We start from the raw sequence: 12,423 nt of genomic DNA, 5'->3' as shown, positions 1-12,423 counted from the left end.
TCAAATTTTATTTCAGAAACACCTGCAATTTGAATACACGTATAATGGTGGAGGGGTGGGAACAGAAATACTAAAAAGGATCAGTTAGATCAACTATGATCTATTCAGGACATGCATGCACTAGTGAGTTTCAGTCAAGGATAGGAGCAGATTCAGGCTGATGTTACTTGATGAAACTTGCAATAAGTTGTCTGAACTGTAAACCTTTACCTGCACGTGTTGAGCATATAAAGCATGTGTGCTTCACCTGTTAAGTTCTATTGAACTATTATCTTCAAAGCCCATTTTAATTTTTTCCTAGCAGTTTAAGTAAAGGTTTTATATTCGGGTGAAAGGCATTTGTAAAAAAGTATTCTTCTTCAAAATACATTGCAGCGGTTGTGAAAGATTCCCTTCATGGTGGTTTCAAAAAGAGTCTTTTTATCTTTAGATTCCAGCTGTTTCCTTCTAACTGTTACTAAAATGGTAACACATGGTGTGTTTAAGATATTTTGATCTCTTCAGGAATTACATTTACTTTATTTTTCTTTTTCTTCTCCAACCCTGTTTTTGTAGGAAGAATCTTAAATCGTTTCTCCAAAGATATTGGCCACCTGGATGACTTGCTTCCATTGACGTTTTTGGACTTCGTGCAGGTAATTCAGTTGCTACTGTCAAAGGCTTCTGCACTGCATTCTGAATTTAGATTCGTGTATGCTTTGGTGAAGACCAGCTATTTGTCACAGATGTAGCTGAGTTGAATGAAAGTACTTGTTTGTGAAAGAAAGGTGCGGTTGAAATTTAATGTGTCAGTAAAAAGCTAACATGAGTAATAACTGGCAGGTAGGAGTGGCTATACACAGCTTGCTATTATGTCAGGATTTCAGTTCATAGTAGCTACATGCTTGGTAAATTGCTCCTGATTTGCCTCCAAGCAATCTGGCAAGCTTATTGCTGTTATAAGAAATATGTCCATAGTAAAGAAACAATCAACTCACATGAAAAGATAGCACAGATTAACCTAATTACGTGTCTACTTCCACAAAGAATCAAATGCTTACCACACCATTTTGGATTAAAATAGGTGTGGCTATTTACAAAGAAAAGATTAGTAGTAATAGAGTGAATGTAATAGCCTTAATAGGAACAAGTGAAATAAGTTGCTGCAGACAAGAAAGATGGACAAAGCACTGAGATTTTGATGATGATGAAAGGATAAAGGATTATATATGACATCAAGGTAATTTTTCTGTTGCAGTTGCTATTAATCCTCCTTGTAAAAAATTGTAGAAGGATAAAGCTGCAAAAAAAAATGATCGTACTCTATGAAAATAACATGAATCACAGAATACGCAGAGTCGTGGAGGCTAGAGAAAGAAATGACTTAGGGGATCATCTGGATCCACTTAGTGGATCAGACCCGTCATGCTCAAGTCAGAAATGTTTCTTAAGGTGCTATTGCTAACTTTGCTTTATCTCTTAGAGATAACTTATTCAGGATCTAAACCTTGTTTTGACTTCTTTAAAAATAAACCAAAGACATTTTGGGTTGAGCAGTTTAATCGTGTTGTTAATGCTGAACTCTTGAAAATAGGGGGGGGGGGGGAAATTCTTCCAAGGAGTTAGTAAAAACACTACTTAAGATAAAGTCTTTTTCCTAGTTTAGTGTCGTTAAAGTTGAGGTTTGCGTTTCTTTTTCAAAGCAGTACAGTGCCACGTGTCATTTTAGGGAAGAAAGGAAGGTGATGTACTTTACCTATCAATTAAAGCAATTGGGGTTTTTTGTGAGTTAGGGAGTTGCCTACAATGAATATTAAGATTTTGAATTCATGGGCTTTTAAGGCCCTGACAAATTATTTCCTGAAAGTGTAGTATAAACATCTTTCTGTAATATAGTACTCATTTTCTACTGTTTATACAGATTCCAGATTTTCTTCAGTCTCATTAACTGTCTTATTAGACAGAATATCCTTCTTTATTTCAGCTCTTTTAGAACAGTACATATGTGCCTTTCTTTTTGGCTGGAAGCTCAGGCTGTCCTGCTATCCTTATCCTCTTCTCTTAGCATAGGATTTATATCCACAAAGTCAAAACCATCTCTTTTGCATAGTGCTCCTTGGCCATTAGACCAGGCAATGCAGAGGTGTTTGTATTTGCATAGGTTTGTCCCCTTTACAGCAGACTGCGCTGTGTATGTTCATACTACATACTGCTCATGGCCAGAGCATCCTCTGGGTCCTGTGGTCTTCCGATAAAATGATTAACCCTTTTCCTTGGCTTCGTGCATTTACAATAATGTGAGAGTTGTGTTGCAGCCCACTTGCATGATGTTTTTATAGCAAGAAACTGAGTGGGTGTTTTGCATGCCCCGGCATGTGGTTTAAAGGCATGTGGGGTTGTCTGAGGATGCAAAATTTGCTGGGAAAATGTTAGAGAAGTCTGCATAAGCAGAGGGAGCCAAAATTGGTGTGGTCTTGTCCATGCTTCCTTTTGGGAGCAGACCCTGAAGCAAACTGTCTTGAGAATTACACTCCCTTCTTTTTCTGAGGGAACCAACTGGTTTGCTCCAAGAGAAAGCTAAGGAAGGAGCTAACCTGTATGCACGGCACATACAGAGGACCGAATCATCTACTAGCAGACTGGAAAACCTAGTTATTTGACCAGTGTATAGATACTTTAGGCAGTATATACTTACTAAAACTTAACTGGTCTGGGATGAAAGAATGAAGGCTGTTGGTCTAGATGTGATTGTTTTCTTCTTTCAAGCTCCTACCGTAAACCGCATTTTGTAAGCATTTCCCCGCATGTTGATTACTTTGTACACTTCTTTTAAATTGGCTATTGAATAATTTGTCAAATTCTGAAGTTTGTATTTTAAGTGAAAAGTTTTCCTTTTCAAAAAAATAAAGTAGATGTTACATGTCCAGTACACTATTAACAAGATACTATGTTTCAAAACTTGCCTGTTCTATTTGGCATCAGAAAAGAAAATTTAGGAACTTACTGTTGATTAATAATGCGCTGCTATCTGTAAGACAAAAGCACTTCCTTCTTGGCAGGTTTTCTAAAACTTACTATTCTTGATCAGCAAGCTTGTTGGTTAGTGGATGCCTTTTGAAATTTAGTAGCAAAGATATATTTACTTCTGAAGAACAGATTTTTACAAAGGATAACTTATCAATTATGATAGAGATCTTTTGTCACTTGTTTTGTTTGCAGGTGTCTTTTATAAGACTTCCTATAATCCCGTCAGGAAGAAATATTTTCTCCTTTCTAAAAACAGTATTAGCTAAATATAAAAGCTCTGATCCCAGCCATTGTTGTTGATTCTTTGAGAGACATTTCCCAACATTCATTGTTTAAATGGTTGTCAGGAGGAATCAAGTGAAACTTAATAAACAATGCAGTAACTGGTTCATCTTACTTTGCGTGTAGAAGCTTTTCTTGAGCGGATTTGCATTGAAGAAGTGGTCGTTTTTTCCGAGTTATTGCTAGGATCATTGTGAAGCATTCCACCCTTTTACTATATTGGCAAGCGAGTGCATAATTTCTGCACAAATAAACACAATATGATTGGACACCCAAAAACTACCATATGAGCCTGTTTAAATACCTATAAGTAAATAAATAAATAAACTTTCCTAGTTTTGAGAATTTTGTAATTGCACTGAGTACAGATTTTAAGGCAATGCTAAAAATTGATAATGTTCTTTTTAGAGTGCCTAATAAGATTTATACACTGCACTACAGTCATAATGAGCATGATTAGTCTAAACAGCCATACTGGATGAAAATTAATTCCTTGAACTAAAAGAGTTGAATTTTTTACATCTTCCATTGAGTCAATGAAGAAGAAACAGTCAGTTCTCCTCAAGACAGTGGATAGTTACTGTACACTTATTTGTTAAAGTAAAAATAAAAGGTATGTGGCAAGCACAAAAATGCATCATAGACCTTGTATATTTTTCTGAAAACCTGGCTAGATTTTGCAAAACTGTTGCTTTGCAATAGCTCCCAAAGTAGCAACTCTCACTGTGTTTAAAGTTTCCTGCCATCCTTTCTTTCTTTGGTTTTGAGTGCACCAAAATATAGCACAACCTGTCTTTGGAGAGATTGGGGGCAGGAGGGGCAGTCCTCACTAGAAGGAGGCAGTCATTTTTTTCTTCTTAACTTAGGAATTTTAACAGCATATGAGACATGTCATGTTGGTGCAGCTGACTATCTTTTTGTAGAAATTACTGCTGTATCCACAAGATTTATGAATAAAAAATAAGTCTCTGTTATGAGAACACATTTATGGCTATGTTTGACTACATGGCTGTTGAACAGAACTCTGTGGGTAGATGTGAAGTATAGAAACTGAAAAGAAACCAAAAGTTAAATTAGGCACTTCAACTGAGATATCTTTAATTGTACGTTTACAGTCCAGTTCAAAGCTCATTAAAGTAAAAAAAAAACTTTACAGTCCGCAGTCTAAGCCTGGACCTTATCTTCTGTAATGGATTCTGGCTGGCCACAAGGTTCTGTACCAGCTCTCCTAAAAAAATAAAATAAAAAGCAATGCTATGTTCACTATGACACTTGTTATTTCTGCTAAATATGGCACTAAATATGTTTGTAAAATCAGGTAGTAATTAATGTTTGTAGGTTGATTCAGATAGTGAAAAAGCTGAATGAACTTGTTCAGTGAAGATTGTGGGGGGGTTTTTTGTGAGCTCGCATATTTTTGATTACTTGCCTCAGTACTGTTAGCCTCCTTAGCCTCAGTTCAGCATCTCTCTTTCTTTTCCCTATCCTGACTTATGTATTTTTGGTAGGAGTTTTCCAACTAAATTGCAATCTCCTCAGGTAAAGGACTACTTGTGTGAAGGCCGTTACAGTGCTTTAAAACTTTCTAAGAGGATTTAAACATCTACTTCATTTAGATATATATGCTTTATTTACATATTTGTTAGTTTAATCAGAGGGCAGGCCTGACAGCAGCCTCAAAGAGCTACCCAAACGCAATTGCAGAAGTGCTTTCTTTAGTTGGTACGAACTTGATCATCCTATAAATAAGTCCAAAGGGACTTAAGGAAGTCAGGTGCCATTTAAGATGACTGGGATTTTGTTACTTAATTTTCTTAGGCTCCTCTGAAAATACCAGCTGATTTACTCAGTGTTATAACCAACTGTTGTTCCTCCTCTTGTCTTAAGCTCTGTGGGAGTACAAGGTTCTGTTGACGTGGACTTCACTGGTAGGCGTTGGGGCTTGTAGTTTAAAATGTCGTGGTTAAAATGCATAGCAATGTCTAGCTCAATGCAGCACTAATAAAACACAGTATACTGATTTGGGAAATGGTCAGCCAAGGAATAGAGTAAAAGAATTTAATGAGGAAGTATTAGAAATTAAGAATCCAATATATTTAAGGTATTTTATGCACATTAGCCCAGATATTCCTAAGTGGCCAGTATTTTGGATGCTGTATTTTTCAGAGCTCGTCAAAGGCTTGTTTTTAGTACCCGAGTCTCACTTTGACTTGAGATAGATCTGCAGAGGCTTAACATCTTTAAACTGTGATCTCAGGTGACGCAGGATGAGTACCCAAAGTGATAAACGGCTGGTTGAAAATTACATCTATAAACTGATTGAATACATAGGACGGTGAAATATATTTCAGACTTTCTTTTGGTTTTGTTAATTATTATGATAAATTTTAAAGGGATGGCTTTCTCTGTAGTTTCTTGCCCTTTTAATTCTTCAGTGATCTTATTACCTGTTAACAGAGTTGATTTTCTGCTTTGGTTTCTAGTGAATTTGAGTAACTTAATGTGATGGCCCCTTCATTTTGATTTCTTACCCTATGTTGGATTGAGGGGAAAAAAAAAATCATGATCTGTTTTGTTTCTGGAGAACACTGCGAACATGTGAACTATCTGCAGCTGCCCTTGGAAAAGGGCAGTGATTTATTGAGGAAAACTGAATTGCAAAACCTTTTTCCTCCCCAAAATCAACAGCTTGACTGAGTTTAAATAACTGACTTTTCATATCCTTTCATCACACACAAAGACCTAATCCTGAGACTACTTAAGCCACCAATGTAGGCTGTGGCTGAGACCACCACTGAATGTGCCATTCCCTTCTCACCACACACAAAACACATTGACTGCAGCTTTATGAAGTGAAAATGCTGAAGAAAAGGAAAATGTGAAGGAGGTGTCCACAGTCATTTCTTTAAAAAAAAAAAAAAAAGAAAGAAAAAAAAAGCTGCTGCATCTGGATATTAGGAACAAAAAGTGCCTCAGACTGGAATAGCTTGGGTCACTTGCTTTCGTATGTGCACAAGAGTGGAACTGCCGTTCCTTGTTTCAGTACCACTGACCCCTGCATTTTAGTGTGTGAAGATGTCAGGGAAAGTGTGTAGAAGGAATTCCAGGATCTTTTAGTTTTAACAATGATGTTGTTGTTTTGTGATTTCTGTGAGAGGTGGGGTTCTGGGGGGTTTGTTGTGTTGTTTTTTCCAGTTTAGCTAGGTTTTGTACGTATGCATGTGTGAGTTTTAAGAGATATTTTTATTCATTAGAGAATAGTTCTTCCTGTGTGTTTGCATGTGTGCATTTGAAATATGATCATAAATACGGTGTGAGAAAATAACCAGTGGTGGGATCTATGTTAAATGTCAGCATGTTCTCTTTAGCCTGGTATGTAGAGCAGATCTGTATCTTGGAGACACCTTTTGGTTTCCCTTCTGCTCAATCCTGGTAGTTTTGCGTGATGGTTAGATCACAAGATTCTGCAGCTGTGCTGAGATTTAAATGAAAAATAAATAGATTTAAAAACCCAGTTGCCTGGTGGCACTTGACTACTGAAATCTCACGGAACTTTTTCTCTGTGGAACTGATGTTCTAACTGTACATTCCCAAGATGCATACTATAGTGCATCTTGCTAGTGCATAATGAAAGACCAATTAAAACTTAAAGAAAAATAATAGGGGTATATATTTTTTCATTCGTTGCTTTTGAGCTCTAATTTCAGAGAAGGTTAAAATGATCATTATGATAAAAAACTAATTTTTGGTATAGTCATTTGATATTCGTATGTGCTTTCAGTTTTGCTATTTTCTTTGAAATAAAAAGGGGTTATGCACTGTGTTGTTAAAAACAACCAAACAAAAAACTGTCCATCCTGCCTGCCTGGTTATCATCATCCCATTCCCTGCCCGCACCCCTCCCCCTCCCCCCCCCCCCCCCCCCAAAAAAAAAAAGGGGGGGGGGGGGGTAGGAGGTTGAGGAGGCTTGGGTTGCACTTGTGTTTCCAAGACCAACATGCGGGAGCTGTGAGTTTAGCACAGACATTTGTCTAAATAATGCAGTTCTTTATTGACCTTTCATTCCTCTGTCCTTGAATGCCTTGATTGTTAAATCCCAGTAGCCAATTAGTCTTGTTGATGGTGACCAGCAGTGGAGATAATCTATGCCAAAGCTATTGCTGGTCTTTACTCTGTACCTGTCATCACATTCCTTTGAATGTAAGGATGAGTGTCTTGCATCATACGGACTGTGTATTTACTCAGATTGATGGTATGTGTATAGCATAAAACGTGTAAAGTCTGGAGTCACTGCTAATAGGTGGATTCCTGTTTATACACGGACCTTGGTTTTCTAGAGAAGGCTAAAGGTCTGTTCTCACTATAGCGATCATATGTAATCCAGCCCAATCCTTTCCCTCACCCCATTTTTTTTTTTCCTATTTATGTTAGTGTGTAGAATTTTTATAAGAATAGGTATGCCTGTCGTTCTCCACATATTAGTGTCAAGGCAACAGATACCATTGCAGTAACAAAACTAATTTGTGTGGGAACATAATGTAACTTTTTAATATTTTAGAGTTTGTATTTACTTAGTATTAATAAGATTTGAAGATGTAACTCCTTATCTAACATGGGAAAGAAGAAAAAATAATACTGAAAAATGTGATTTCATTACCTTTTTGTCATCTTGCTTCCTAGTGTTTCCTTTACCACTTTTCTGCTTTTCTTGTTTTTTCTTAACTCTTTTAGTTTTTATACTTCTCCATTTATATGGTAAATGTAGATAATACTTCTGTTACTGGGCTGTTCCTTCCATTTTCTCAATGAAATGTGGAATACTGGTGTTTTGAATATAGTACTCGGAAAAATAAAGCTAGCTTTCACTTAGTGGAGTTCTATCTTCTCTATTTCTTTTTCTAGAGCATATGAGCATTGTGAGAGGCAGTCTTCCTCTTCATTTCTCTAAGATTTTCAGCAGATTGTGGCTTAGTGGTAGGAAGACAAAAACGTAGTTGTTCTTGCAGTATTTTGATATGTTGGACTGAAACCTGTAAATACAAAATTTCCATCAGGTTTAAATCAGCTCTTCTCCAAATTGGCTTCTCTGTTTTCTTCATCAGATTACTTTCAATACATTTTCAGCTACTAGAAAGTAGGATAGTTGTGTGGAAGTCCAGTGATGTGCCCCTGTTCTGTGTGGTTTGGAAATTTCTCCCCTTTTGGTTAAGGTGGAATTTGTAAAAGTTCCAGAGAGGGATTCTGTTTGTCTGGGTCTCTTTATATTTGTTGGAAGGTATTTTCTTGTTTACTTTTCTTACTGTGAAAGAGGGCAAGGAAATACTCTGATGTAAGTGAACTTATGTTCTGCAGTTTTCTCCTTTTCTTTTTGGTCCATCTTTCTATGTATACTACTTCTGCTTTTGGTGCCAAAGTGGGAATTTTTATTATTATTATTTATAGGTATTTACCTGACTTTTTAAGCATTACTGCAACCTTTCACATTTGTGGCTCAAACTGATGATTATTTTTAAGACTTCTGAAGATCATTAACATTTCTAACACTTCACAGTAGCTAGAAATCTTTTAATTCTGCTGTCAGTCATAGAGTGTAACAATCCTGTTCCAAATGGTGATAAGTACAAATCTTCTAGATTGCCTTAAACTACTGATATACTATAGATAGGACAATGTGTGCTTACAAACAAATTAGGATTTCGCTGTGCGGCAAAAGGACCGAAGATTTCACTTTTGATTCAAGAAGGAAGGAGAAACTTGGAGGTAATTTGAATTACTAAGCCATATAGCTGGTGCGCGCGCGTGTGTGTGTGTTAAATCGTTATGCAGATTTATGCCCAAAACAACCATGTGGGACAAGGAATTATCTTCAGCAAAAAAAGGCTGCATCTCATAGAAATGTGCTGCCAGGGATATGTGTGCATCTCATGCAGAACATAAGAACTTTTTTCTTGCTGGAGCTGATAACCATGGCTGCCTGGTGAACTCTGCAGCTGATTTGAAAACTCCAGACGAGTTTGTTCTTCAAAAGGTAGAGGCTGCAGTGTGGGCAGTTTTATACAGCAAAAGGTGAGAGTTCAGCTGGGAACTGAATGTCACAAGTCTTTGGGAAGCTTATACCTCTTTGTGTTACCTCTACGTTACAGTGTAGTTTTGGATCATTTAAAAAATTGATTCATTTGGATTGCACTCTTGAAATAGTAAAAATTTGTGTGTTAAGAAAGGCTCTTTCAAGGGCTCGATAATAGCTATTCCTGCACTGTGGAAGAATAGGATGCTGAGTGATTGCATTTCTTCCACAATCACATCCCTAAATCTTTTTTTCTTTCTGTTTTTCTTACTGGGTTTTGAAATCAGTCCAATGTTTAAATAAGCAGAGCTCTCTTACTATGAAAGTCACTCGTATGCTAAAATAATGGTTTTAGATCTTGCCTTCTAAAACTGAAAATGTGCTGGCTTTGGTACCTGATTCAGTTGTCCATCCTTCTGTTAACATTATACTGAGAAAATAATGTAATACAGAGAAAAAGAATTTTTCATTTTTCTCACTGACAGAAAGTCTGGATTTTGGGGTCAGACTTGGTATCAGTTACTTACTTTGGTAAGTGTGTCTTTGTTGATGGTTTGTGATAAACTTCTGAAAAGTCTTCCTCATGGTCTTGGAGCATATTTGTAACAAATTATGAATAAGCATGCGCTTACCACAGTAAATAATGTTTGTTCTCTGCCAAGGAGGTTTCTTTCTACTTCTTTAGATGCCACCGGGTTCTGCACCTGCAGAGAATGGCTGAACTGGATGAAACCTGATGGTGGTAGTGAGAGGCTGGGGCTGATTAGTTAAAATATGATTGCTGAAAGCATCAGGCCACTCTTAAGCTTCCTGGAGCTGAGTGATCACTGAACAGAATGTAATACTGAAGAATTATGAGTCAAGAGTTTATTTTGAATAGGAAAGTAGTATTTTATAGCCCTATCTTTGCCCTAGAGTGGCAAAGCTCTGGGAAAGTTAGGAAAAAACCCAGAGATGGGCTAAAAAGCATTTTTTGCGTATCTGCTATGAAAGAGTGCGACCAGAAAAGAACAGAAGGTAGTTTTATTTCTCAGGATAGCTGATGCTGTAGTCCTTAATATTTTTCATAGTTTTCATCTAACTGGGGCAGAGGGGCCGCTGTGGAACTTACAGAAATATGAGTAGTACTTCGTTCCGCCTAAAAATAAATACATGCATAGTGTGTTTTAAATAGCAAGAACAAACAGTAAAATGCTTAAAAGCTTGTAATTGCTGTAAGGCTGAAGAGCTGTGTTACTGAAGAACTGATACTCTTTTTAACAGAAGAGCCCACAGTTCAAATGTAGCACAAAGCTTTTAAAGTTGCTGAAAGACCCAGAATTGACTTCTGGCAAAAGAATTAGACTTGGCTGAGCAGAAAAGGTCATGCAGTTGAAAATGAGGTGTTCTTGGGGAGGGCACAGGGCTGCTCTGGCATTATGGCCGTGAGGGACAAGAGGCCTGAGGCAGGAAAGTCCATGTAGCTCAAAGACAGAGTTTGCAAAACTGCAACATATGGGGCAGCAGCATCTGTAGTAAGCAAAATTTTGCCAGACATTTGGAAGAACTGGGAAAAAAGTGCACAACATGAATGAAAAGGTTATGACAACATCATCATTAGCTCAGAGGAATTCCTCACAGGAACAGTGGACAATATTTTAGCAATTAAGTTAATGGACTAGACCATAAGAACACTAAACAATGCCACGCAGGGTCACAGCAGTGGTCCATCTAGGCCAGTGTTCTTTCTCCAGCAGTAGCAATAGGAGATGCTCTTTGGGAGAGTGTGAGAACCTGGCTGCTTTCTGTGGTCCATTCCCTGTTTAGTACCCCAGCATTCACGGTTTTGTACTGGGTGCGTCAAAAGGCCTATCCCTTCCCAGTCCTTTTACTATCCATTTTTTGCATCATTTTGTATCAGCTTGTAAGATCTGCCTCCTGCAATCTAATAGCCTGAAAGCAGTGAGATATTTGTTGATTTTTTTTATTTTGTTCTATGTGTATGTGCCCCTTCTGTGGAAAGAAAGCAATAATTATCACTGAAAGAAAAAGTGCTTTTAGAAGGGTTGTAAGTGGGATAAGACCGAGAACAAATATCGGTGAATCAGCCTCTGCTGATATAGTGCTAAACGTATGAGCCAAGTACAAAGTAGAAAATACACCATTTGTAGTAGTACTAAAGAGAAAAGTACTCATTGTTGAATCAAATGTTTTGATTTCATCAGGGTCTGTGCTCAGTGGGGCTGTCTTGGGCTTATATAGCTGGGGAAAAGTTTTGGAAATGGCTTCTAAGAGGTAGGAGGGGAGCAGAAATTGTCAAGCCATTCTTTATTTTCCTTTAAAAATATCAGTTATTTGGCAGCAGGGACTGATAGGGGAGATATAAAAATGCATTGCTCTGGGAATCCTGAAGCAGGTGGAACAGCCAACAAAGTGACCACACTTGGCGATGGTGGGGGGTATTGGAGTCACAAAACCTGTAAATTAATATAATGGAAAAGGATGCTTTCCGCTACCTGAGAAGAAGAGGAGTAACTCTGGGAGGGTTGGGTGGTGCCAGACATTTTTCTGTATTGTTTCAGGCAGGTTCTGGCAAGAGCTGTTGAGAAAGCAAAGCATGTGTGTGTGCCTGTTCTACACTCTGATTAACGCTGTTTCCTCAAGCTACCATGTAAAATTGTGCTTGGCATCTGAGGTGTTCCACAGGAAGCTTTAACATACTTGTCATGGTACAAAGAGCACTGTAGTTTATGTGAATAATAGTTTATGTGAATAGATTTTGTGTGTGTGCCTTTTTTACCTTGGGAAAAGAACAGCGTAAGAATATATCCAGGGACTGTGAACATTTACAGGAGAAGACGACAAACTTAGCACTGCTGAACAACAAAACATATTAACTTTTTATATCATTTTTATAGGGAGATCAGAATAAAGTTATAACTAACTCCCTATAACTTCAAGAAGAGGACCTCTCACTTTTCTATAGATCCTCATTGCAAAGTTGTGCCTTGCTGCCCAGATCACTGAGAACACTTTTGTGCAGAAGTGCCTAGTGGGCACAAGGTGCAACAGAAGAAAAGCATTTGAGA

General features: G+C 37.6%; 1 protein-coding gene across 2 annotated transcripts in view; it reads left to right on the top strand.

Moving 5' to 3' along the window:
• Positions 1-12,423, top strand: part of ABCC4 (ATP binding cassette subfamily C member 4) — a 153,114-nt gene that overhangs the window by 87,620 nt on the left and 53,071 nt on the right. For both annotated transcript variants that reach the window (XM_050912787.1, XM_050912778.1), the window contains exon 20: positions 556-635. In XM_050912787.1, the coding sequence (XP_050768744.1) occupies positions 556-635 (80 nt within the window). The remainder of the gene's footprint in view (positions 1-555; positions 636-12,423) is intronic.

This window comes from Gymnogyps californianus, chromosome 1, assembly GCF_018139145.2.
Source record: "Gymnogyps californianus isolate 813 chromosome 1, ASM1813914v2, whole genome shotgun sequence".
NCBI classification, from domain to species: Eukaryota; Metazoa; Chordata; class Aves; order Accipitriformes; family Cathartidae; genus Gymnogyps; species Gymnogyps californianus.
This window is presented reverse-complemented; position numbering and strand designations above follow the sequence as displayed.